We start from the raw sequence: 27,523 nt of genomic DNA on the forward strand, positions 1-27,523 counted from the left end.
GACAAGTGTTTAAAAATCGCATTACCTAGGGAAAAGCCCACACTGCCCAGTGCCAGCAGCCATGTACCGGGTCAGGAACAGCACACTGGAGAGCGATTCCTTCACGGAGCACGCTCAGGGGCGGGCGCCAGAGCCCAGCCCGGGGGACTCCCGCCGCACCCTCAGGCGCGCAGCGGGGCGGGGAGAGGAGCGCTGGGGCCGCCCAGCGGCGGCCAAGGGGAAGCGGCGGCGTTGAGAGGAGGGAAGCGGTAGTGGCTCCGCCCTGGCAGTGGGGTGTCGGGCTGCTCTCCGCCGCTCCGGTGGGGACGGCAGCAGCGGCGGGGGCTGCCTTCTCCGTCAGCGGGGACCCAGTGCTGCCCCGCTGCGCCCGCCCGCTCCATCGCACGTTGTTGTCATGGAGGAGCCAAGATGGCGGCGCTGGCCTACACTGGGGGCAAGCGGGAGATCAACTACTACTTCAGTGTGAGGAGCGCCAAGGTGCTGGCGCTGGGCGCCGTCCTGCTCCTCACCGCCTGCCACGCCGCCTCCCGCCGCTACCGAGGTGAGGGGGCGGCCGCGGGCGCTGCGCGGGGGACCACGGCTGGCGGGCAGCGGGAGGCGGAGCCCCGGAGACCGTGGCCATGCAGGGAGGGCAACGGTGTCCCTCGCCCGAAGCAGCTCTGGGGGCGACAAGCGTTCACCTGTCTCGGCGGGCTGGGGCGGTGCTGACCGTTGCGGGAGGCGAGCATGGGGAGAGCGGACACTCGGCGGCCCCATTACGGGGCCTGGCCCGCGCAGCCTGCAGAGCCCGGCCCCGGGGTCGCCGCAGGCTTTCCCGCCGCCCCGGTGAGGCCCCGCGGGGGCTGTGGCGATGGGACGGTTTCACCCACAGCACAGGCAGACTCACAGGGCCTCGCCTGCGTGGTGTGTGGCAGCAGTACGGCTGCAGGTGAAGTTGCAGGGTTAGAGCGTGGCTTCTTCCCTTCAAGTTCTTACCTACATAGGATGATTAACGATCTTTACCTGGCAATTAGTGGTTGAAGTCTTAATTAGTACAAGACTTAGTATAGGACTGTTGTAAAAATGAGCCATTACCTCAAACGTAAAATCCAGCCTCTGGTGCATGAAACAAAATAAAGACGTGTTTGGTTTCATCTGTCGTTAGTGGCTGTGAACAAGCCAGGACCTGGAGACGAGCTGGTGAATCTGTCGGTTAGTTGGGAGCTTTGCTGATTCCTCTTTCAGGTTGTTTTGGCCCTCAAGCTGTGAATCTTGGCATGATCTGGAAGTGCTAATAGAAATGCTAAAGGAAGGATTTTTTTGTTTCCAGGCTAAAAAATGCGTGGGTTTTTTTGTGGGTAAATAAAAAAGTTGATCCAGAGAGAGCGCTGTCACCACGGCTGTTTATTGTAGGACAGCTGGTGTCATTGTTTTTTAACACTTGCTGCCAGCGTCCGTGGAAGACAAGGCTGGGGCAGTTTATTATGGAAATGGGAAAGTGGGTAGGGGATCTTTGTGGATACAGTTCCCTACGTTCAGCCCCTGGCTGGCCCGTCAGTAAGTCTGATAAACTGACTGGTACCAAGTTGCAAGACAGAAGTGTTTACTGAATTCTAGAGGAGCTCAAAGGCAAAGTAATTGACTTCCCTGTTGTACTGTTTCTTAAGGCAAATCAGTCACGAAAATTCGCGGGAGGGTGGTGAATGTGATGCTTTTTAACAGAGGGATTGCACAATGCGTCCAAGAAAACAGGGGCTGCCATATCAAGCTGATTACAAGCAAGCTGGAGTATGCATAAATGGTATATTGCAGGAGAGTTAATGAGGGAGGTGAGTCACAAGTTGTAAATCTGCAGGCCTTTATGTAAGTTTATATGGTCTGTATAGATCTTTCACAAAGCTTTTAACAGGTTCCTTTGCCTAAGACTTTACATTTCTTAAAGTTATTATAGGGCAAGTGTGAGGCTTTTCCCCTAACTGCTTAAAAGCTGGACATTGGGTGAATAGTTACCAGGCTGAGGTTCTTTAAACAAATAATATTCAAAATGCAAATGGTTTAGAAAAGGCAGGTGGAGCATTTATAGTAGACAGAAGTTTTCAGGGTGCATGAAAGCAGAGGTGCTTGAGATTCCGCAACCCTTAGGTGATCTTAAACATCTGAAATACAGCAAATGTCAGGATATTTTTAGCAATCAATCAAACTGCAGATAATTTCACTGTGCTGTTGCACAACTAGAGCTAATTGGTACCTTATTTTACTGTCAGTGGTATTGATCAACCCTTCTTAGTAGTGACAGGATAGAGCTTGGAAAAATGTGTGTCAAGAGAGCAACACAAATGACAGAGGAATGAAACAACTGTCTGAAATAAATAAAAAATCTGTAGCCTGGACAGAAAACCAGTAACTTGGTCTGCAATGTTATAAATTGTTGGGGGAAGGTAAATTAATTGTGATTGTGTCATTACACAAAAAGTACCAACTGAAAAATGAAATTAGCAGAAATCGAAAGAAAGCACTTTCTTCCCTCCCACCCCCCAGTCCATTTTGAAACATTGTTAAGACTTTATACAAAAATGCCCCCCAGAGGGTTATCCTGATTGACAGAGAGTAGCTGAGGTGGGTCTACAAACATGCTGGGCTGCCAAATCAGGTGTTCATTTTAGTAAACCTTCTGCAGGATGGAGGATTGTTTTATTTGTGGGTAATTCTGATGAAAGTGCCGTGGAGTGCAGAGCTACCAGGCTTGGGTCATGAACTCAAGGCATGGAGTCACAGAATTGTTTGGTTGGAAAAACCTTTAAGATCACGCGGAGTCCAACTGTCAACTAAGAACACCACCTCCTGAAGTGCCATGCCCACACATTTCGTGAACACCTTCAGAGACAGTGACTCCATCCCATCCCATCCCATCCCATCCCATCCCATCCCATCCCATCCCATCCCATCCCATCCCATCCCAGGGAAGCCTGTTCCAATGCCTGACCACTCTTTAAGTAAAGGTATTTTTCCTAACATCTGACTGAAACCTCCCCTGGCACAAGAATGACCTACACTGACCTATGAAGTATTAGTAAACTTAAGATTCTTCAGTCTTGAAAGCTTGATTGAGGAAGTGTTGATAATGGTCTGTAGATCATAGACATGAGTATGATCCAGCTCTTACTTTGGAAGATCTAGGGAGTGCAAAGTAAATCTAGTAGAAACCACATTTAAGATACAGGCAGATGATTCTTCCAGCAGCAGCTCTGGGTATGGAGAACGCTTGCAGAAGGATGCATTAAAGGTTGAATGGAAGACTGCATGACTTTGAGAGAAAGAAATCTGTGGAAGGTTCTATGAAATGTGTAGAAACCACATCCCGCTCCGGTGGTCCCTGGACTGAAGGTGGGAGGAAGGATGTTAGAGAGGAACAGAATGTTTGCCTTTCCTCCTCTTATTTATCCCTAAGTATCTGTTGATGGCCTCAGTTGAAGGCAGAATACCAAGGTAGATTGACCACGAAGAACTGTCCTTACTTTCTTAGGTATCTTCATCAGCAAGTTAATGGATTTCAGAAGGAGTCCAATTAGTGGTGGTCCTTCTTCTACATATTTCATTTGTATCACTCTGTCTTAAACATCTCTCCTATGAAGAAAGACTGAAGGACCTGGGGCTGTTTAGTCTTGAGATGAGAAGGCTGAGAGGGGATCTTACCATATCCGAGGGGTGGGTGTCAAGATGAAGGTGCCAGGCTCTTTGTTGGTGTTACTCAGTAATAGGACAGGGAACAATGGGTACAAGCTGGAACACAGGAAGTTCCACCTCAGCATGAGAAGAAACTTCTTTACTGTGAAGGTGCTGAAGCCCTGGAGCAGGCTGTCCAGGGAGGTTGTGGAGTCTCCTCCTCTGGAGACTTTCAAGACCCATCAGGATGTGTTCCTGTGTGACCTGCCCTGAGTAATTCTGCCCCTACCATGCTGTGATTCTATGATCTCCTAATTTTCATAATGTGTAACGTGGAGGACTTTTTAGTAGTAGCTTTTGCAGCCATAAGTCATCTATTCTCATTATCCCATCACAAACCACATGAGTCTGAAAAGGTTTTGTAGTATTTCTGGCAGTTCCATTTTTAAGCAACTTGCTCCAAATGCTATTTTTCAGAAGTATGTTTGAGAATCAAGGAAATCATATTACTTGAAATCCAAAGTATATAAATGAATTTATTTGACGTTATTAAAACAATGGTCATTTCAGATTTATACTCCCTAGAGACAGATGTCTGTCCAGCACATGTGGAAAGCAGGTGGAGATTCTGCTTTCTATCTCATCTGCAGATGTTTTGGCAGCAGGATAAGCTGTCTTCCAAGTAGCATTGGTTGAAAGAGGAACAGAAAGGCATAGATAAGCTGCTTCTGGAAGATCTCTAATCTGTTCAGAAGTGGTACTATACTGAATAATGAAACAGGCACGAAGTGGGAAATAAAAGATGATGTTGCTGACCTGGAGTAACCTGTGCTGGTTGAAAAACAGAGTTGCAGAGACTATCTTTCTGGAATCTGAGTGCAGCCTGTATCTATGGTCTCAGCATACTTTCATGAGAGCTTCTTAAATATTCAGAAGCATGTGTCCCTCTGCATCTGGCCATTTGCCACATCCCATTGCTGCTGTCCAGTAATTAATCAGCTTGACATGGATAGTGCAAGTGCCCTGAGATAAGGAAGGACGTGTCCATTTCATTCGTGGAATCTCAGGGATTTGCTTGAGAGGCTACTGGTCAATTTCAGGGAATTCCTCAACTATCTTAAGGTGATTAATAGACTTACTGATGATTAAAATAGAAGCTTATCACCTATGTATGTATTTTATTTGCATTTTTAATGCGTTTTTGCTGTGTCTGTCAAAATACACACGTTTGGTCTGGAGATCAGGTCTTAGGAGGAGCAGCTGAGAGAACTGGGGTTGTTTAGCCTGGCAAAAAGGAGGCTGAGGGGAGACCTCATTGCTCTCTGAAAGGAGGTTGGAGTGACATGGGGGTTGGTCTCTTCTCCTTGGAAAGAAGCGAGAGGAGGAGAGGAAATGGCCTCAAGTTGCATCAGAGGAGGTTTAGGCTGGAGATTAGAAGAAACTTCTTTACTGAAAGGGTTCCCAAAACCAGGAACAGGCTCCCCAGGGAGGTGGTTGAACCATCATCCCTGGAGGTGTTTGAAAGTGGCAGAGATGTGGTGATGAGAGACATGGTTTTAACACAAGACTTGGTAGAGTTAGGGAATGGTTGATCTGAAAAGTCTTTTCCAAGCAAAACCATTTTGTGATTCTAAAATCTGCCTGCCCAAGAACTTCCAAAACAGTGATAGAGTACAGCACGACTGTTTCCGTAAAGGCAGTTTACCTTGCCTCTTAGGAGTATGTTCTGTGGGTTGCTCACAGAGAACTAACCGAGACTCAGAGCTGTGATTCAGATCCAGACCTTCAGATGTAATCCAGACCTTTTTCAAGACTGTTAACGTTCATCTTATTCCAGTTTTTTAATCGTCATGATACAGTACGGGTGGCAACTAACTGAAGTTCCAGGAGAGCAAATACGTTTGGTTGTTAGACTTCTATGTTGCAGTTAGGAAATGAAGAGCTTTAGATCATGGTAAATAGTAGTACTTGTTTGTGTTGCTAATGTTGGATTTGTTTGGATAAAAGAGCCAAGGAGTGACAGTTCTAATAGAGTCTGGTCTACATTTTTCACTGATTTTCATAAAAATGGGTGGGAAGAGTTCCAGGGAGAAAGGAAAGGATAGAAGATGTCTCACCACTGTAAGAGTGAGACACTGGAACTGGAACAGGTTGCTCAGGGAGGTGGTGGAAGCCACATCCGGGTATGCTTTTAAGGCCAGGCTGGATGTGGCTCTGTGCAACCTGATCTAGTGGAGGGGGCCCATGGCAGGGGGGGGTTGGAACTAGATGATCGTTGGGATCCCTTCCAACCCTGACAATTCTGTGATTCTTTAGCTGCCACTTCTTCCTTCCTCCTCACTGATTATGTTCTTTTTCAAGAAGCAACATACGAGCTGCATTCTGTGTACTATACTTAAAACGTTCTTCATGCATCTGAAGCAGGAAGGAGCTTGAGTTTTAAAGAGAGAGCTAAGAGTTTTGAATGTCAGCTATACTTTAAACATGTTTTGTTTAATGCTTTTTGTAACATTTTTCCCAACTTCCCCGTAGAATCGTGATTATGTGTTTTAATTTCCATGTGTCTGAATTCTAACCTTAATATTTAACATTTTAAAGGTGGTGATACATGTGAATATCTTCTGTCCAGTGGGAGATTCCTTGGAGAAAAAGTATGGCAACCCCACAGTTGTATGATGCATAAATATAAAAACAGGTAAGAAAACTCTTGTTCATCTGCCTGGAAAGAAAAGTAGTTGGTTGACTGCAGCTGTTGTAATTGCAGTGTCATCTCTTTTCTCACTTCAGAGCTGATTCTTCAGGCTTTCAGAAACATGTAACATTCATCAGAAGACAATCTGTTCCTTGTACTTTATCTGTGTGTCCTCAGTGTTTACCATAGTTGTATTTCTAGCTAAAACCGCATTCATTCTGCTGACAGTATAACTGCAAGAGACTGCAGAGCTTCCTATGTCACTCTCAGAGTGCTGAAAGGGAAAATGCTGACCTTAGGTGTGAAATCACAAGTAAAAAATTCCCTAATGAAACTACCAATCAGTTTTTTTCACCTACTAGTTTTAATAATTTATCTGGATCTTACCATTTTGACACTACTGTGTTTGTGACACCACAGCATAGAAAAGCCTTCTTGGTTGTTTGCCTCATCTCATTAGCAGGAGAGTTCACTTTCATTTCTATGAACTAAACTTTTAATTCATTTGGCATATTTAAAAAAGGATTTACCACTCCTTAGAGCTGGTTGGAATGCTTGGCATTACCTGTATTGCTCTGTAGATCTTTAAAAGGCTTTTCCCTAAAATATAAACTCCCTGGAACATGAATGTTTCTGTTTTGTTTTGCAGTGAAGCAAAAAACTGCCTCCTAGACAGACATGTTGCCTTTATAGGAGATTCTAGAATTCGACAGTTATTCTATTCTTTTATAAAACTTCTAAATCCTCAAGTCAAAGAAGAAGGAAACAAGGTGAGATTGTTTACTTAAATCATGGTTTTGTTTCTTACTTCCTAATTTACTTCATAACTCTTCTCCAGGCTTCAAAACAAAGCAAGAAATTATACCTTTTGCTGGCCTGTGCATTTGGAAGGAGAAGCACAGAAGATTGCACCAAGATAATTTGGTACAGATGAGACAATTGGGAATCTGAGAAGTGAACTGAGAAGTCTGAGAGAAAGCTTTTGGCAGTCTGGGAATAAATTAATGAAGCTGAATTGTCCCAGAGCAACTTCTACTTCATATTTAGTTTCTTGATGAGAAAATGATCGTTCCTTTGTGTGTTTTTAAAGAGGAGTAATTCATGGCTTATTATTTGTCATTTTAAATGTCAGTTAAATTGCTGATCTAATCTGTTCATTAAAATCCTTGGGGCAATGACAGGTTTCCAGATCTAACTTGAAGCTGAAACTAAAAATAGCTCCTGGTTTCACCTTCCTTTTGAAGAGCTGTCTGAGTGAAGAATGTAAACTGCAGTTTGTTGGGTGAAAGCAGCAAGAGAGGATTTAGCTGCATCATTTGTTGAGCAGAACATTCATTTCTTTTGCTGTATTGTGCTTCTTCGGTGTGTCCCTTCATGGGTGTGTACACGTATGTGAGGGGAAAGACATTTCACTTTCAACTGTACATCAGATTTGTGAATTATTTAGTAATTCTGTCATTTGAAGTGCCAGCTTACAGCCTGTCCAGCAGACAGCGCTGCTCAAAACAAGGTGTTTGATTGCTTCAATGATTCTGGTTTCCCTGGTCTATTAGGTCACAGTTGCTGTTCAGAATTGATGATGGGACGATAGAGGGCTATAATTGATTCTGAGTCAAGAGGTATCTTTTGTCAAGTATTTATGAAATCAAGACCTCAGTTTGTGGAGGAGAAATATGCTTGTGTTTTTGGACAAGGACTAAAACTAACACTTTTTATAGTGATACTTTAAAGGAGGATTGTTTCTGCAGCATTTGAGCGCTTGCATTCTGATTTCTTACAGTCTCACTCAGCAAATTTAATAATGCATTCCAGACTTTATTTCTGCCTGAGTTGATTTTCTTTTATTCTTTAATTAAAACCGTGTCAGTTGTTCTGCGCAAAGAAGATAGGCAGATGAAAAGGAAGGCTAAGGGACAGGATGCATAAGAAAAGAAAGAGGAATAAAAAAAACTCAAAGCTTTTCTTTTTTTGGGAGGGTAAATTTGGGAAAATGTTTTGTACCTTTGTAAGAGAGTGAGCAGAACACATTTCAAACTCTGTTGGATAGATTTCTTCCAGTAAAAATAACCCTTTATGGAAGTAGCTTGTTTTATTGAGAAAGTAACATAAACATGAGTGTACTGACAAGAGTATGCAAGAAAAGTCCTTTCTGCTGAAGATAAATCTTTGGGTGAAAGCAAATTAACATATGAAAGTAAATATTTTGTTTTACTTTGATTTTATTGTTTTTGGGTTTTTTTGACAGCATGGAAATATCCTGTTTGAAGATAAATCTGCTTCAATTAGAGTGGTAAGTTTTTATCTAGCCTTAAATTGCAAGCCAGAATCACGTTGTTGTTTCATACAATGAAATCCAAATTGCAGTCAGAGTTGGATTTGTCAGGTTGCCACAAGTGCTGTAAAATTCAAAAGGAAAATAAAAAAAACTCAAGACTATCCACATTCTTCATAGATTTCCACATCTTAACATGTTGATGAGCAGCTCCACATGAGCCATCGGTGCCCTCATACAGCCCAGAAGGCAACCGTGTGCTGGGCTGCATCCAGAGGAGGTGTGGTCAGCAGAGCAAGAAAAGGGATTCTGCCCCTTGGCTCTGCTCTGCTGAGACACAGAGCTGTTGGAGTGAGTCCAGAGGAGGGCCGCAAAAATGATCCAAGGGCTGGAACACCTCTGCTTGAGGACAGGCTGAGGCAGCTGGGTTTGTTCAGCCTGGAGAAGAGCAAACTCTGGGGGGCCCTTAGAGCTGCCTTCCAATACCTGAAGGGATCGTACAGGAAGGCTGGAGAGGGACTTTTCCTGAAGGTGTCTAGAGACAGGACAAGGGGGAGTAGTTTGAAGCTGAGGGAAAGTAGGGTTAGACTGGATCTTAGGAGGACTGAATCTTAGGAAGAAGTTATTCAGTATGAGGGTGGTGAGACTCTGGATTGCCCAGGGAGGTTGTGGCTGCTTCCTCCCTGGGAATGTTCAAGGTCAGGTTGGATGAGGCCTTGAGCAACCAAGTCTAGTTGAGAGGTGTCCCTGCTCATGGCAGTGGCGTTGGAGTAGATAGCTCTGAGGTGCCTTCCAACCTGAGCCACTCTGTGATTCTGTCATAGTACATTTTGAGTAAGATTCTTTGGCTTTGAGTACTTGTATTCTGTTTTAGCTTTGAGCATAATTTCTGGAGTGTTTAGAAGGTTTTTTTTGTCAGATCTCATTATTTGGCCTTCCCAGGAGTAGGTTTTGCCAAGAAGTTTATTCTTCCACTGCTGTGAGACTATGTATCTGGGGCTAACTTACTTGAAGTGCTAATTGTCATAATTGCCACTGAGCTCTCTCTGTTCTATCCCAACAAGTATTCCTTTGCCTGGTTTTGCATGGAGAAATAACCACAACACTAATGAGAATGTGAATATTTAAAAAAGGAAAACAAACAAAGTACTTGAGGGGAGGTTTTATGAAGGGCTCTGTTCTCCTGTGTCCTGGCAATGGAAATGGTGTCTCAATAGCTTGCTTTTCTTCCCATGACAGCTGTCAGCAGTGCTGAGATTCTGCTAGTTTCGTTATTTGTTTATGCCCTGGAGACAGCTCATTCTCTGTTCAGGAGGACCAAAGAGGCAGTGTATTTGCTGAGCTGTCTGCCAGTGAGGTTTCAGTACCTGTTTGTGTATATGGTTAATATTTGGGGTACAGAATAACGTTTTAGGAGTTGACCCCATAGCACCATGAGCCTGTGCTGTCCTGCTCTTGCCCTTCACAGCATCTTTCTGTGTTTGTGCTGTAACTAGCCCTCATACAGCTGTGCAGTGGTCTGGTTTAGGAGTCAGTTCAGCCAAAAACTTACCTCATAGGACTCCTTTTTGGTCAGGTGTGATGTAGCTCATCATATAGTCACCTGAGTGCTGGAAAAGGAGGGACAGAACATAAGGCAGGACTAGAGGACCAGTGCAATATGGCTTATGTTACTCTAGCCTGACAAAGAACTACACCTACTGCATCTTCGCAACTCTTTAAGCCTTTGTAGGTGTCTAACCACCAAGATTTGTGATGTCAGGATAGGGCTTTTGGGAATTGTCTGGGTAGGCAGGAATATATCACTAGTCAGCTGCTTCCTTGCTTTGATTGCTGTTGCCATTATTGGCATGGCAGCTGAATTTTCACACTCAGAGTGGCTGTGACCCAATAATCTTAACTATGCACAACAGAGCAGAGAAGCACTAAGACCAAATGGAGAGTTTAATTTTTCCCATTCCTAGTCATCAGACTGACTATTGTGTCCTCCAGCCACTGCAGAGTGCTGGGTGATTGCTCAAATTCCTGGCAAATGATGAATTGACAGTACTCAAGTGTCTTTAGTTCTGTGCAAGTGTAAGACAGATATGGAACATTTCTTCCCTGAAAGCGTTGTCAAGCCCTGGAACAGGCTGCCCAGAGAAGTGGTGGAATCATAAAAGAAATCTCACTTTGGGCAGAGTGTTTTACCTTCACACTTGAATTGATAGCAGTTTATTTGGGGTGTTTACTGCTTGTCTTTAAGCTTACAGAGGAAATCTGCATTTATTTTACAGGATTTCCTGTGGTATCCAGAAGTTAATGGCTCTATGAGGCAACGTATCAAATCTTGGACTGAGGTTTGTCTTAAAAACCTTTATTTTAGGAAAATACAGCAAGTGCCAGAGGACTGTTACCTTTCTTTTTTTTTCCACACACACAACTGTAATTGTTAAGAGTCCAGCAGCTGCAGCCTGTCACATAAACCCAGTCAGTTATGTGCCAGAGATCTGAAATTTGACATCAACATAGTGCAAGGGGGACGTTTACTGGTGTCTGTGTTTCTGGGCACCTCCTGGTCTCCTACAAAGGGCTTCACTTGGGCTAAAAACACTCAACCAAATCAAAAAACCTTTACTTCCTAGGAGCAGGTTGATTCTTCTTATTAAGAGCTGAAAGAATTCTACTCTGCTGTTTTGCTTCCTCTGTCTGTGATTGTTCTGCTTATATGTGACTAAATATTTTTGATCCCTATGGGTCCTCTCTGACTTGAGACATTCTGTGACTTATGTTAATTTCAGGGGTTCCAAACTGAAGGAAAATAGCAGTTTGGAAAGTTTAGAATGCCACAATTTATTATTTTTTCAATATTTCCCTCAAATTGCATCGTAATTATTTTAGATGTTTCAGTTCTGATACAGGTTGTCATGTTATTCAGCATAAAATGAAGTAATTATGATAACAAATAAGATGTTTTCACAGCTTTTTGAAGAGAACTTATGCTAAATTGATAATAATTCTAAGTGCTTATTGATACTTCGCACATCCTGTGATGTTAAAATTCTGGATTGATGTTCACTGTGATGTATCCACAATCAATTCTTTTGTCATTGTAAACTGATGGATTGAGTCACAGTTAACTAAGATATGAGTCTGAATTAACCTACTCATTATAATAATAATGTGAATATTTAAAAACTGATTCTTTTTTATTTCTGTCTTAGGATTCTGTGGCAAAACCTCATATAATTGTAGCAGGAGCTGCCACGGTAAGCTATCTGGGGCATCTCAGTAAAAAAGAAAGTTCTAGTAGGATAGTTTTTCTGCTTTCAGATTGGTTGCATGGTGAAGCTGTAATACTCAATTCATAATAAAACCAGCACACATTCTCAGTGAATTTGCTGCTACAACAAGTAGTTCTATAGTATCAATTATGTTTTATTGTGGCTGTGGGATGTACAGTTCTTGCTTTTTGACAGCAATTCTGGATGGTCTCAGAGGTCTTTTTTCAACCCAAATAATGCTGTGGTTCTGTGATTCTATAATTAGCTTAAACTTAGCAGATAAAGCAGGTTTGTTAAAAGCAGATAATTCATTAAAAGAGTTAAATAAAAGTACCTGCATGCAGACTGAGATGCGTTTCAAATAACCTCTTTTCAGTCACGAAAACCTACTTTTGAGCATGACCCAAGCTGGAACTGCTCTTGAGTGGACATACTGCTTTTAGACTTACATGGGTAAAACTCATGATTTTTATGTGAATAATTCAACCAAAGAGAGTGGACTTTCTAAATCTTGTTTCACTGGAAGTTTCCACTACTGCTATGGGTTGGAGCCTCACAGAAAACAGGACTGACAGGGACCAGAAGAGGTCTCCTGACCCAGTAGTTTGCCACAAGACAGGATCAGTCATACCTGTGTTGCACTTGATAAGAGTCAACCAGTTCTTTAAAACTTTTAGGGATAGTAGTCAACAGCCTCCCCTAAGGAGTACTCCCAGTACTTGGCTGGTACTGGGAGTCACCGAATCACAGAATGTTAGGGGTTGGAAGAGACCACTAAAGATCATCTAGTCCAACCCTCTGAGCCAAGCAGCTACTCATCTCATTAGTTCCACATTTGATGTCACTTCCAAATATTTTGGAACTGGAACTTGAAAGGAATTAGCTATTATAGTTTCATATCAACTCAAATGCAGAGGGGAAAAGATGTGTTCCATTTTAAACAGATTTCTTTGGTTTCAAGGCAGTTCAGGCACTCTACCAATATGGAAGCTCATAGGCATGCCAATCTAGGGTGAATCCCCCCAATTTTAGGGCAATGTCATATTTGTATGCAAACCTCCACATGCTTCCTGAGGGATCAGAAATTCTCTGTTTCCTTACAGATGAACCCCCTAAATTCTCTTCCTCTGCAGGATCCACATAAATATTTAAGCTTTAGGAATCTTAGTAAGCTTAAAATAACTCTGCAGTCTGATGCATGTCTTGGTGGCATCAGTCTTTAGATTTCACACAGAAAATGCCATTATATATGGAGAGAGGTCTGACATGCAAGTCAGGTTGCAAAACTACAGGACTCTTAGCTAAATAATTCTTTTTACTCACATAGATATTAGCCATAACTGCTTGTTCTTTGTAGACAGATGGAGATAGAAACCCACAATATGCTCAGCTGGACTCGATGATGTTAAAGGTCCTTTCCAACCTTAATGATTCTATGATTGCTGAAAGTCAAGAGGCTTTTAATTAAAACATCTTGCAGCATTTAATTTGTGGAATGAAAAATCTGTGTGAAGTTGGATATCATATACTCTGCATTTGAGTGGTTTGTTTGAATGTAACACTCTCTCTAGACAGCTGCTTGGTCCAAGGGAAGTTTTTTAGCACTTTAAAAGTGAAGACTAAAGAAACAATCTGTCTTTATCAAAATAATAAAAAATATCTACTAGCAGAGCAATGGAATCAGTTAATTAAGGATCCTCAGACATCTCTCTCTTTATTTCTCCAGTGGTCTATCAAGATTCACAATGGCAGCAATGAAGGCCTCACACAATACAAAATCAATATCACTTCAATTGCACCTCTTCTGGAAAAGTTAGCCAAAAGTAGCGATGTTTACTGGGTCTTACAAGGTAAAATAATGAACAGTAGGTACCAATTTGCACTGACATTGTCTGCTGAATCATGATACTGTAGGAAATGGAAAACTTATCCATACTGCTTAATTGTAGAGTGACAAAGGTGTTGGCTGAATTCCAGCCTGGCCTTTCTTGCAGCCTTAACTATCCAGTGCCTAACTAGCTGTTACTAGTGATGGAGATTTTAATGCTCTCTCATGAAAATCTTTTGCTTTCTGAATCCTGAAGTTTTTGTTAGCTTACTCTCAGACTCAGTATGCCAGATCTGTTCTCCCTGTGCTGTGCTCCATGTGTGCCCCCTGGCATAAACCAGCTGTATTCCTGTGTTTTTGTGTTCTACTGCATTTTCAGAGTACATAAATAATAGGAGAGGTTCAACAAGTGCAGTCTGTGTGTGTGTCTAGAATGAGTAGCCATACTCCAGAGAATATGGAGAATGTAAGTTTCTAGACTGCAATGTGCTTCTGTACTCTGAGCAGTGCTGAGTTAAGATCCGTGGCTCACAATGAGTCTGTGAAATTCTCATTATGACACCAACTTACATTTTTTTGCTTTTCCTGAGAGAGACTGAGGTATGTCCCTGATGCTGGACAGGGAGCTCCCATGTACAGCTCTGTTGGGTTTTAGAACAGCATTTTAGATGATCATCACCTCAGTTAGAACCCAGAGCAGATTTTGAGCCCTGATAGGAATATATCCAGTGGTACCCTTAACAGTCACTTCCAAGTTCCTGTCCAAGTTCCTGTTGTAGAGGTTAATCTGAATCAACAGATTAATCTTTCAAACCCGTATTTATCTGTACCAGAAGCACTTAGCTGTCAGACAATGTCTCACCATTCTGTTGCTAAAGGTCCAGTTAATTTAAGTCATCCCTTAGTTTTTTAATGGGAAAAATAAGAGAAGCAGTCTGTACACACAGTTGTCCAAGAGTAAGCAGCAGGTAGCTAAAGTAAATCAACTTAGAACTCGTAGAGTGTTTTACCAGAGTTAGCAGCAGTTTTTCATAGCAGCTTGCTGATTTACAGCTGACCTTATGATCTAGAACCCCATAGAGCTTTGTGTTAAGCTGTACATTATTTCTGAAGCCTGCAGGTAATTAAGTGGTGTTACATTCTTCTGAAAAACTGAGATTCTGCCATCACTTAAACTGGACTCAATAGGAGCAAGTGGAATATGCTTATGAACTATGACTTAGAGAAATGAGAAGCTGGTTTCTTCTGCAGTAACTAGAGGGTTTGAGAGATTTATTTATTTTGTTTTTTCCCACATGTCTATTCTGCTGCCTGTCTTCTGTCCTCTTGGTTTTGGAGTCTTTCCTTGGGGGATTCCATTTCTGAGAGAAGGCATAAGCAGCTCTGCACTCCAGCATTACCCACTCTCCATGGCTTTGGGGACATTAAACAGGCATTCATGTCTGACCAAAGCTTTCTAATATGTAAGCATATATATGCATGAGTAGGGAATGGTGGTGAGAACATTCCATCACAAACAACTCATTTCTGTAACAGTCACTTACTCCTAGCTGTACATTTTTTGTGTGCCATTAAACAACTGTGACTACCTAAAGGAAAATAGCTTGTGCAACTTGAGCCTGCAAATGTGTTTGCTAGGTAGAAGATTAACATGCTCCTTCTTTGTCCTTTCAAATGCAGATCCTGTTTATGAAGATCTGCTGAGTGAAAGCAGGAAGATGATCACTAATGAGAAAATAGATGCTTATAATGAAGCTGCTGTTCGGATTCTAAACAGCAGTTCTCGAAATTCCAAAGCTAAAGTGAAAGTGTTCAGTGTGTCAAAATTAATAGCACAAGAAACTATCATGAAGTCTGCAGATGGTCTGCATCTCCCTGAATCAAGCAGAGATACAGTAAGTGCTTTTGTCACGGTCAACATGGAAAAGTAATGATAGTAACCATGATTTAGGGATTAACTGACCAAACCACTTATTTCTTTGACAGAATGCAATGATCCTCATGAATGTCTACTGCAATAAGATCATGAAGCCCATTGATGGCTCCTGCTGCCAGCCTCAGCCTCCTCTCACTCTGATACAGAAGTTGGCTTTCTGTTTCTTCACTTTGTCTATTATTGGATATTTAATTATCAGTTTAATTCATCGGAATAATTATCGTAAGAATAAATCCTGCACTGATTTGGAAAGTGGAGAGGAGAAGAAACCTGCTATCAACACTCCTAACGTTTCTACTTTAGAGATGCTCTTACACTCCTTCTGCAAACTTGGTCTAATCATGACCTACTTTTATCTATGTGACAGAGCAAATCTTTTCATGAAGGAAAATAAATTTTATACGCATTCATCTTTCTTCATACCCATCGTCTATATCTTGGTTTTGGGGGTATTTTATACCGAAAATACCAAAGAGGTAATTAATGATCTTGTTGGCATCTAGCTTATAATGTTGTCTCCTAGTTTAGAAACATAGTGTTGTTTATGTTGGAAAAGACCTTTCAGATCACTGAGTTGACCTGCCTTTAAATCTACCAAGTCTGGTGCTAAACGATGTACCTCAGCAACACATCTCTGCCTCTTTGAAACACCTCCAGGGATGGGGATTCAACCACCTCCCTGGGCAGCCTGTTCTGGACTTTGAAAACCCTTTCAGTGCAGAAGTTTCTTCTAAACCTCCCCTGGTGCAACTTAAGGCCATTTCTTCTTGTCCTGTCACTTGTTACTAGGGGGAAAGAGACCAACCCCCACCTGTCTCCAACCTCCTTTCAGGGAGCTGTAAAGAGCAATGAGGTCTTACCTCAGCCTACTACACTACTCAAGTGCCCTCAGTGCTCCTCAGAAGCTTGAGTGCAAATAACTAATTGCTATAGATTTTGTTAAGTCAGTGTAACTGACCTGCAAAAAATGCACTCAGTGTTTGCATGGAATTAGATGCTTTGCTTTTTGAAAGTATGTAAGTATCGAGCACTTTCAACATTGTCACTCAGTCAAATTGGAAGTGAGCATAGCTTGGGTGCAAGAGAGCTTAGAACACATTAAAATCTGGCAGACCTGTCTCTCCTAGACAGGCTTTTACAATTGATACCTATTTACCCATGAAGTTGTTTATTGTTTTGAACTCTTTCGCCTTGATTTGTAGACATGTCTTGTACTTTTTGGAATAGTGACACTCTTGTTTTGTTTTGCATTAGACTAAAGTGTTAAATAGAGAACAGACTGATGAATGGAAAGGCTGGATGCAGCTTGTTATTTTGATTTACCATATTTCTGGAGCAAGCACTGTAAGTCATTAAATTTTAATGTATTCTATTTTAAGTGTGAATGCAATTTGGGTTTGTGACTTCAAGGAAAGAGAGTGCCAGTGTGTATTAGGATTGAAGAGAGTTAATAACTGCTGCTTCTGTAGTTTAAAAATGGTATTAGCAGGATTAATTTTTCTTTCCAAGTGAAGATTTCATTGCTAAGAGCAGTTTATGCCCTCCTTAACCTGTGAGAAAATAAACTTCTTACCTCCATGTAGAATATTAGGTTAATTTATTTTTAATTGCTAACAACCTTTCTTTTGTATGTTCTGAGCTTGAAACTGCTGAACATAAACTTTCAAAGAGACCTTCTTAACTGCTAATAGAATATGGAAAGTGTAGAACAATAAATAGAACAAATTAATTTTAACATCAGAGATATTAGGGCACCAAAAGAGCTTAGTAAGAAAGAGGGAAATGTAGCATAATGTTTCCTTTCTAAGTTAAACTTGAATTACTGCAGTGCAGAAAAAAGCATAAAATTGGGAGGGGGAAAAAAATAAAGCCAAAAGCATTTCCATGGCAATTTATAAAAAGTACTTTATTTTTCTCAACAGTTTTTGCCTGTCTACATGCACATTCGAGTTCTGGTTGCTGCATATCTGTTCCAAACAGGTTATGGGCACTTCTCCTATTTTTGGCTCAAAGGGGACTTTGGTGTGTACAGAGTGTGTCAGGTAAGATTATCTACTCACTGCTTTAGTAAAGACATGGGGTTTTTATCACATTAAAAACCTCTCTACTAGATCCCTACTGCCTCAGCAATGTGATACCAGATTGCTTAGCCAAGGTTTGCAGATGGCTGGTGTTGGCTGTGCTGTGATACCTGGTTAGTTGGTAATCTAATAGAAACATACAGCAAAAATGTCACTGTCTAGACTTAACCAGGCAAATACCTGAAATATGAAAGATATGAAATAGGAGTAGTTCATATGAAATACGAAGTTCAGTAAGAACAAGTGAAGAGTCCTGTATCTGGGGATGCACCACCACAGATTAGGGGTCATCCTGCTGGATAGGAGCCTCATGGAGAAAGACCTTGGACTCCTAGTGGACAGCAGGTTATCCATGGATAGCAGTGTGCCCTTGTGGTCAAGAGGGCCAATGGAATCCTGGGGTGCATCAAGAAAACTGTCCAGCAGGTCTAGGGAGGTTCTCCTCCCCCTCTAGTCTGCCCTGATGAGACCACAGCTGGAAAACTTTGTCCGGTTTTGGGCTTCGCAATTCAAGAGAGACAGGGATCTGATGGAGAGAGTTGAACAGAGGCCTCAAGCATGACTGGGGGACTGAAACATCTCTGCTATGAAGAAAGACTGAGAGACCTGGGGCTGTTCAGTCTGGAGAAGAGAAGGCTAAGAGGGGGCCTGATCAACATCTATAAATGTCTGCGGGTTGGATGTCAAGATGAAGGTGCCAGGCACTTTTCAGTGATGTCCAGTGATAGGACAAAGAACAAGTATAAGAGTATACAAGTATACAGGAGGTTCCACCTCCACACAGGGAGACACTTCTTTATGGTGAGGGTGCTGGAGGACTGGAGCAGGCTGCCCAAAGGTGTTGTGGAGTCTCCTTCTCTGGAGACTTTCAGAACCCACCTGTATGCATTCCCTGTGCAGCCTGCCCTAGGTGATGATCTTCCAACCCCTGACATTCTGTGATTTCACAGTGTATAGTAGTAGGATTTTCATTGCAGTAGCAATTTCCACTATATAGCAGTAAGTAAAGATCCAAGCAAGTCTCCAAAGACAGTGTGTTGGAACCTACATTTGTTAATGCAGAAAAGGAATTTTCACACTGAAGAACATAACTATTTTTATGAGTTTCCTCCCAGGCTTTGCAGTGTGTGCTGTAGCAGTTAAAAAATCTATTTTTTAGTTCTGTTAAGTGCTGTATTGTCAGGTCACTCAGGTCATCATGCTCGGTAAACCCAGATAAAGAAATTATTTCCAGTGAGGATGGTGAGACACTGGAACAAGTTGCCCAGGGAGACTCTGGATGTACTCTCCCTGGAGATGTTCAAGACCATGTTGGACAAGGCCTTGAGCAACCTGGTCTAAGTTGTTTAGAAGGTGTCCTTGCCTGTGGCAGGGTGGTTGGAACTTGATGATCTCTAAGGTCACTTCCAACCCAAACCATTCTATGATTCTATGCCTGCAGCCTAACTGCAGCACTTTTGATACATTTATGACCTTAGCTTTACCTGACCCAGCCCAGGTAGATGAGAGTAAAACAGAGAGAAAGGCATTAACAGCACCCAGCAGCTGGAATACTTGCCCCAGCCTGGGGACTAATGGTCAGCTCTTGTTGACTATTTTCATGGCTGCCTCTACCCAAGACAGGGCCAGTACTACACAAGCCACCTGCAGTCATACATTGCCTTGTTGATTTTTCCCCAAGGTACTTAGCAATGTTTCAACTGGAATATAATGATCATCATATAGAAAGATCCCCCATCTCTCTCAGCTTTGCCTCCCCTCTGTCTTCTCACCTCTTGACACCCTCCAGGTTCTGTTTCGTCTCAATTTCCTGGTTGTGGTTCTGTGCATCGTGATGGACCGACCTTACCAGTTCTACTACTTCGTGCCATTGGTCACTGTCTGGTTTATGATCATTTATGCCACCTTAGCTATATGGCCTCAGATAGTCCAGAAGAAAGCAAATGGTAAGACCATTTTTTTTTTTTTTCCTAAACCATTTTCATGTCATTAGAAATGGTGGTGTTAGTGCATTTCAGTGTCTTTGTAACACAGTCCCGATGATGTCACACAGCTGTGGACAGAAATGCAGTTTGTCATGGGTAAATTCTGGGTCAGGTGGAAAATGTAACAGCTGGTAAGTAAACTCTGGCCTGAGCACAGCCCTGTTAAGAATGTTTCTGTGCAGAGTGTTTGGGAAAACAGAGTCTTTAAAATCATTCTGCTTAAACACCTGCATTCTTTTCCTTCTCACTTGAATCTTAATTTAGGATTCATAGATTGTTAATTGCTGTGAGTGTTTAATTGCTTAAAGCAAAATTTGTTCTGTCAGTGTAGATGGTAATAAAATATAGCTGGTGATATTTGACCATGTATTTATGAGTGTATCTATTGCAAAGCATAGATGTACTAAATAATTGGCAATTATTATTTCATGTGTCCTGGGGGTTGCTGTTGAAAAATTGATGACTGAATGCTGATTAATTTATTTCTTCCTCAGGGAACTGCTTGTGGCACTTCGGGTTACTGCTGAAGCTGATTTGCTTGCTGACATGTATATATTTTCTGTCATATTCTCAGGTTTGTACATTTTGACTATTTTTATCCTTAATGCCCTAGGAGGGTATTACTTGTCTCTACTTTTTAATGTGCACATAACTTTTACGTTTGCTCCTGCATCATATATACATAAAAAAACCTGGAAAATGGAACCTTTCACTTTTCATGTTTGAATTGGTGTGGATGCTGGAAAAAAAACGTAGTTCTGTGTCTTACTCATGTTTTTTCTAGCACTTCTGTATGTTTCAGCATTTTACTACAAATGTAATAAATACAAAAGATTGTGCTTTGGTTTGGGGTGAGGATTTTTTGTTGCATGCTTAAAGGCCAATGCAAACCTCGTCAAGCTCAACAAAGCCCAGTGCAAGGTCCTGCACCAGGGTCAGGACAATTGCAAGCACAAATCCAGGCTGGGCAGAGAATGGATAGAGAGCAGTGCTAAGGAGAAGGACTTGGGGCTGTTGGGTGAGGAGAAGTTCAACATGAACTGGCAACATGCGTGGGCAGCTCAGAAACCAACCCTGTGCTGGGATACATCCAAAGCAGCGTGGGCATCAGGGGCCCGGAGGGGATTCTGCCCCTCTGCTCTGCAGAGAGCCCACTTGAGTCCTGTGTCCAGCTCTGGAACCCCCAGTACAAGAGGGACATGGAACTGAGGAGGCCAGAAAAACGATCAGAGGGCTGGAGAACCTCTGCTATGGGGACAGGCTGAGAGAATTGGAGTTGTTCAGCCTGGAGAAGGCTGCAGGGAGACCTTAGAGCAGCCTTCCAGTATTTGAAGGGGGTGTCCAGTAGAGCTGGAGAGGGACTTTTGACAAAGGCATGGAGTGACAGGACAAGGGACTATAGCTACAAGCTTGAACTGATGAGACAGACTGAGATGAACCATTAGGAGAAAATTCTTCCCCATGATGGTGGTGAGGCACTAGAGCAGGTTACCCAGAGAAGGCTCCGTCCCAGTGGCAACATTCAAGGTCAGGCATGATGGGGCTCTGAGCAACCTGATCTAGTTGGAGATGTCCCTGGTTACTGCAGAGTGGTTGGGCTAGATGACCTTTAAAGGTCCCTTCCAACCCATTGCATTGTGTCATTCTATGATTTTAAACAGCATCTGATGATAACTATGGTGGTACATCTGAAGATCTGTCTCCTAGAGACTTGGTGTTAGCTTTGATGCCCTATCAGAAGACTAGTTCTTATGCTAAGTTAGTGCCTTACTACATGTTGTAAATCTAGCTGGCAGAAATAAGGGCAGAGTTTGTCACCCTAGGGCTCTGCAGGGAGGAGTTTTAAGCCTTCACTGGTTTCAAGTCCATTGAACTGTAGTCTTCTGTAGAGTGTGCATTTCTTATCCACATTGGTGGATCTCTTCCTTGAAGCTTGCAGTGCCAAATGGAATGTATGGGAAACAAAACTGAAACCCGCTCCCATCTGAAGTCTTTTTGGTGGCTATTTAGCTTTTTTGAGTGGGAGTGCCATCTGAGGAGGCCTCTTGTTTCAGTAATGCTGGTGGCCTTGTGATAAAAGTCAGCATATTGTAAAAGTCAGCAAATTTAGTAAACGTGGGTGACATCAACATGAAGGGTTTTGCCCTGTTTCTTTTTTTCACAGGGCGTGTTTGAGAAGATATTTTCTTTTTGGCCGCTGTCCAAGTGTTTTGAGCTGAATGGGAATGTCTATGAGTGGTGGTTCAGGTGGAAGTTGGATCGCTATGTATGTACCATTTGCATCTGTTTCTACTGGGGGTTTAAGTGGATTTTTTAATGCAGGGGGAGGGAGAGTTGTTTTCCTTCCCTCCAGAGAAAGCAGGGGTTTGTCCCACTGGATTGTTTAATAGAAAACAAAGCCGCATTCACCTTACTTCTGCAGATGTCTGCCAAAGCATTGCTTGAAAGGTCGATGCTGGTTTATTTGGTTTTGACTTCTCCTTAGTTTGCTTGGTAAAAATAAAGTCATAAAGAGTCCAGAGGAGGGCCACAAAGGTGATCCAAGGGCTGGAACACCTCTGCTTGGAAGATAGGCTGAGCAAGCTGGGGTTGTTCAGCTTGGAGAAGTGAAGACTCTGGGGAGAGCTCCCCTTCCAATACCTGAAGGGATCCTACAGGAATGCTGGAGAAGGACTTTCCATGAGGGTGTCTAGCAATAGGACAAGGGGGGCAGGTTTGAAGCTGAATGAGAGTAGGTTTAGACTGGATCTTAGGAAGAAGTTCTTCAGTATGAGGGTGGTGAGACTCTGGAATAGGCTGCCCAGGGAGGTTGTGGCTGCCACAACCTGGGAGTGTTGAAGGCCAGGTTGGATGAGGCCTTGAGCAACCAAGTCTAGTTGAGAGGCTTCCCTGCTCATGGCAGGAAGGTTGGAGTAGATGATCTCTGAGGTCCCTTCCAACCTAAGGCATTCTGATCTAGATTTGTCTTTTCTCAAAAATTTGACCACCAGATTTTAACACATGTAGCACTTCAGGCTCTTGAAATACAACGCAAAGCACTGTGATGGTTTTCTTAATAATAGATTTTGAAATTTCTATCAATGAACTCTTTATTACTTTCAAGATAACCTTTAAAACACTCCTAAAACCAGAGGCCTGATACCCTGACCAGGCTTTTGTTGTGCACGTTTTTAAATGGTTTTCCAGTTAGAAAGGGCCTTACAATGTGGGAAAAGAGAACAGGGAGAGAACAGGGAGAGAACAGTCTTCCCCCCCCCCCCCCCACCTTTGTTTGGTAAGGTAAGTGGAGTTTCTAGGGTAGGAACATTTATCTGCTAACCTTATCCTTAAGAGGGTGACTTGCACTCTTGTCTGTCAGCTGAGATTTGCAGAGCACACAGCTGACACTTCCTGGGCTGCTGCCACATGCTGTGGGACAGTGTGTAATCTGTGATGCTGCTAGAAAGGAAGTCCCAAAATAAATGCAGAAGACAAGCACCACATGGGCCTGAAGCAGCATGGTGTTGCTAGCTAATGAAGAGTTGGCAGAAGATCACAGAACACTCTGTTGAAGAACTGTCTGTGAGAGAGGGAAGCACTTGTAGTGCTTCTTGAATGTTTTCACCTGCCAACTTGGGTGAAGGCCAGAGAACTCACGTGTTTTGGTTTTTTTTTTTTTCCCAAAGAAAGCCCTTTTCAATGCTGCTGTAGATTGCAGAGGGGTTAGGAGGTACTTGGAAGCTTCTTGAAATGTCATTGTGGTGTCTTTAATGCTCTGTGAAGTATTAGTAAGAGAACTCAACTTCAAAAGTACAAATAAAGTAAAAACTGTAGCTTATGACGGTGTGGTGTAGAGAGCTAGTTCTGGTTGCTTCAGTAAATCTGGGAAAGGACCTTTTCACACTGAAGCTTTGGTATGACAAATAGTTTCTCCTGTTGCATTTCTGTTAAGAGCATGAATTCAACTGAAGTACCTGTAAAAGCTCTGAAATACTCATTGCCGTCTGTTTGTCTTTTACAGGTGGTTTTTCATGGGATGCTGTTTGCTTTTATTTATCTGGCATTGCAGAAATGTCAGATGATATCAGAAGGGAAGGGAGATCCTCTTTTCTCCAACAGAGTTTCAAATATTTTATTATTTATTTCAGTTGTATCCTTTCTGGTATGTACTTTGTATAACCAGGTTTGTAAATCTCTAAATAATAAGGTTTTTTAAGTTCTTGTCCAGAAAATATGTTCATTTTAAAAGTGAACTCTTGATCTGGAGATATTTCAGCTGTGGTTTTGTGCACAGCCTAGCTTACTTACTCCTTTCAGTAAACTGGAGGTGAAACCATCTTTCATGTAGGTAAATCTCTTTCAGTTCATTGCAGATGGCACAAGAAAATTGGGTCATAAAAAGAATATGCTGGATAATGCAGCTCTTTACTCGATTGCCTATTTGTGACAAAAAAAATGGTCAGCACAATGTCTGTATCTGAGGGTGTAAGTAAATATACTACCAGTGGCATAGAAGAATTGCAGAGAAACCCAAAACTAAACACAATGTAGTTTTTTTCCTGTGGACCACCTACTGCTGAAGCACTTGAAAATAGCTCACCTCATGTTTCATTATTAAGTGGTACATCAAATTGCTACAGAGGTTGATTTTTTCCTCTCTTTCAGACCTATTCTATTTGGGCTAGTAGCTGTAAAAACAAGACAGAGTGCAATGAACTACATCCTTCTGTTTCTGTGGTGCAGGTAATTATGATTAGAGTCCTTTTCCTTACAGTGACAGAATCTAGTTTGGGCTTTTAAAAAAACTTCTTTACATTTATTTTTGCTTTGGTGTATGGATGGTCAGCTATTACTCCTGTCTGACAGTGAAAGAGGTTTAAACTACTCCTCATTGTGCATTGTCTTCAGGTACTGAAATTGCACACTGGGGTTATGTTTTTGATGAACCATCGTGTCCTTAGTGCAGATTTTAATTGCATGGCAGTGGGAAAGACAAAAAGCTGTAAGGAAGCATGAGTGAGGTGGTACAGAATGGCTTGGGTTGGAAGGGACCTTCAGACCATCTTGTTCCAACCACCCTGGCTATGGGGAATATGTAAGGTAAAATAAAAAGGAAATGTTTCGTACTGGAGTTTCAGATAGTTCCTCAAGAAGATAGAATCATAGAATGGTTTAGGTTGGAAGGGACCTTAAAGACACCTAGTTCCAACCCCCCTCCTACCAGACCAGCTTGCTCAAGGTCCTCAGCCAACCTGCCTTTGAACACTGCCAGGCTTGGAGCCTCCACAACTTCTCTAGGCAACCTGTTCCAGTCCCTCACCACCCTCATGGGGAAGAATTGCTTAGAACCTTAGGAGGCAATTCTTCCCCATGAGGGTGGTCTGCTCTTCAAATTACTACCTATGGTCTATAGAAGCTTTAAAATAGAAATATCTTCTATGATGGTGGCCTAATCTCAATCTAGCTTCTGCCAGTTTGTAGGACATGTAGTCTTCGTTTGTGTTAGTGAAGGAAGCAACATGTGGGACCTTGTAGGCACTTTTGGGCAGAGAAGAAGTAGGCCACTGAGGCATGTGTGTAGTTTTCTTAAATTTAGATGTTCTCTGTGTCTCCAGCCTCACTATACCCCAGGTGTCTGATTCTCTTCCCTTTCTGTTTCCTTGGTCAACAGTTTGTCCAGCTCTCTTGAGCATAAACTGATGGGTTTGTTTGGGTTTTATCAGACTTTTCATTTTTTTTGTTTGGTATTTATTAGATTTTAATAAAAATGCATGATGAACTTCACTGAAGACAGTGAAAATTAATAAACCTCTTTATGTGTCATCTGTGTCATCCACAGTCACTTTGTTTTTTGCCTTCTTTTACAAAAGATTTTAGCTTTCGTCCTCATCAGGAACGTTCCTGGCTATATCCGGTCTGTCTACAGCTCCTTCTTTGCCTGGTTTGGCAAAATCTCTTTAGAGGTAAGTAGAGCCATAGAATCATTGAATAGTTTGGGCTAGAAGGGACCTCCAAAGGTCATCTAATCCAACCCCCCTGTAGTCAGCAGGGACATCCTCCACTAGAGCAAGTTGCTCAGTCTTGGCCAGTATCTCCAGGGATGGGGCCTCAACCAGCTCCCTGGGCAACCTGTTGCAGTGTTTCAGCACCCTCATGGTGCAGAACTTGTTCCTCACATCCAATCTAAATCTGCTCTGCTCTCATTTCAAACCATTGCCCCTCATCCTGTCCCTGCAGGCCTTTGCAAACAGTCCCTCTGCAGTCTTCCTGTAGCCCCTTCAGGCACTGACAGGCTGGTATTAGGTGTCCCCAGAGACCTCTCTTCTCCAGGCTGAACAACCCCACCTCTCTCAGCCTGTTCTTGTAGCAGAGGTGCTCCAGCCCCCTGATCATTTTTGTGGCCCTCCTCTGGACCTACTCCATCAGGTCCATGTCCTTCCTGTGTTGAGGACTCCCGAGCTGGATGCGTACTGCAGGTGAGGTCTCACCAGAGCAGAGCTTCTCTCCACACTAAACTACCCCAGTTCCCTCATCAGGCCTGTTCTCCAGACTCTTCACCACCTTTGTTTGCCCTGAATGGCAGGCTTTTATGTAAGTGAAAAGCTTTATATCTAATTATTATTAAAGACACTCTTTATTTTTCTTCTTGTAGCTTTTCATTTGCCAATACCACATTTGGCTGGCAGCAGACACAAAGGGGATCTTGGTGCTCATTCCTGGATATCCAATGTTCAATGTTCTCGTCAGCACTTTCATCTTTGTGTGTGTGGCACATGAAATCTCTCAGATCACGAATGACCTAGCACAGATCGTGGTTCCTAAGGATAACTCCACTCTGCTGAAAAGGTTGCTGTGCATAGGTGGATTTTTTTCTGGACTGCTCCTCTTCTCAGCAATGCAAGATCAGTCAAGGCATTAACTTGGAAAGGTTCTTGGCAACTTCCTCCAGGTTTACATTGCGTCTGCCTGAACAAAAGTTCTGCACCGGAGGTGCGAGGATACATTTAAATTAAGGATGTGTATAAATGTATATAGTGCACACGGACATCCTTTGTGTGGCAATAGCCTTCTCAAGTAGTCTGAGAAAGAAAAATACACTGTAGAGAGCTGCATGTGGAGATGAGTCTTTTCTACTGGATAGATGTTTCTGTTTACATGGCATGAGGCGGTGAAGGGATTCAGTGACACCATGGAGCCAGCTTCACCTGGGCTCAGCCACCTGAAGAATGGCTGTTACTAAAGGAATCATGCTCAGCAAGGAACAAACCAGAGCGTACTTGTGATCCTTTCTTAATGGTCACCTTTAGTTGATGTGAAACACAAAGTTACTGGGAAAGCAGGGCATTCTTCTGAACAAAGTGGTGATTTTGGGGTTTTTTGGTTAGAAATTAGTATTTTGGGTGGAGATAGTAAATGTTATATGAAACCCTTTATACCTGGAAACAAAAAGTTATCATCAGTTCAGTGATTGAAGATTACATACAAGTTTACATAATATTTTAGGGGCTTTTTTTAGACACTTAAGATGTTAAATGGTGACTTCTGAGGTGATTTTTTTTTTTAATGTATTTTTCCCCCCCTAGAAACTCCTAGCTTTTCCTAAATCTTCCACTAATTTATGTAACTATGTGCAGTTCTCTGCATACAGAACAAACAGATGAATGCTTTCCAGAGACTCATTTTGAGATGGAGAACTTCTGGAAGACCTCCAACCTTTTCCAGTCAGATGAAATCCCATCATCTCCAACTCCATCAGATCTTAAGGAAATGGGAGAACAGGGGAAAGGGTGATCTTCAAACCTCTCTCTGAGTTTGTAGGTGACTTTGAACTGGGTCTCATTAGGG

The 27,523-nt window shown here is 42.4% G+C and overlaps 1 protein-coding gene across 2 annotated transcripts; it reads left to right on the top strand.

The window, feature by feature from the left end:
* Positions 1 to 408: 408 nt before the first annotated feature.
* Positions 409 to 26,869, top strand: CASD1 (CAS1 domain containing 1). Of its 2 annotated transcripts, XM_054384921.1 has the most exons (18): positions 409 to 541; positions 6,241 to 6,337; positions 6,984 to 7,104; positions 8,580 to 8,624; positions 10,883 to 10,945; positions 11,810 to 11,854; positions 13,596 to 13,719; positions 15,378 to 15,592; positions 15,684 to 16,109; positions 16,888 to 16,977; positions 17,556 to 17,675; positions 19,504 to 19,660; positions 20,194 to 20,273; positions 21,864 to 21,965; positions 23,700 to 23,840; positions 24,344 to 24,421; positions 25,549 to 25,641; positions 26,331 to 26,869. In XM_054384921.1, the coding sequence occupies exons 1-18, from the start codon at positions 409 to 411 to the stop codon at positions 26,595 to 26,597; spliced, it is 2,397 nt and encodes a 798-aa protein (XP_054240896.1). In that variant the 3' UTR covers positions 26,598 to 26,869. The 2 variants fall into 2 exon arrangements, with proteins under 2 accessions (XP_054240896.1, XP_054240897.1); XM_054384922.1 differs by lacking the exons at positions 409 to 541; positions 6,241 to 6,337; positions 6,984 to 7,104; ... (2 more) ...; positions 11,810 to 11,854; positions 15,378 to 15,592 and having other exon boundaries at positions 13,699 to 13,719.
* Positions 26,870 to 27,523: the final 654 nt, after the last annotated feature.

Source organism: Indicator indicator, chromosome 11 (genome assembly GCF_027791375.1).
Source record: "Indicator indicator isolate 239-I01 chromosome 11, UM_Iind_1.1, whole genome shotgun sequence".
Lineage (NCBI taxonomy): Eukaryota > Metazoa > Chordata > Aves > Piciformes > Indicatoridae > Indicator > Indicator indicator.

What these genes read in the sequence shown, in the direction of transcription:
- CASD1 (XM_054384921.1), top strand. Translation starts at nt 409, where the DNA reads ATGGCGGCGCTGGCCTACACTGGGGGCAAGCGGGAGATCAACTACTAC. An exon ending in GTATCAAATCTTGGACTGAG is followed by an intron (nt 10,946 to 11,809) that starts GTTTGTCTTAAA and finishes TTTCTGTCTTAG; the next exon opens with GATTCTGTGGCAAAACCTCA. An exon ending in GGTGGAAGTTGGATCGCTAT is followed by an intron (nt 21,966 to 23,699) that starts GTATGTACCATT and finishes TGTCTTTTACAG; the next exon opens with GTGGTTTTTCATGGGATGCT.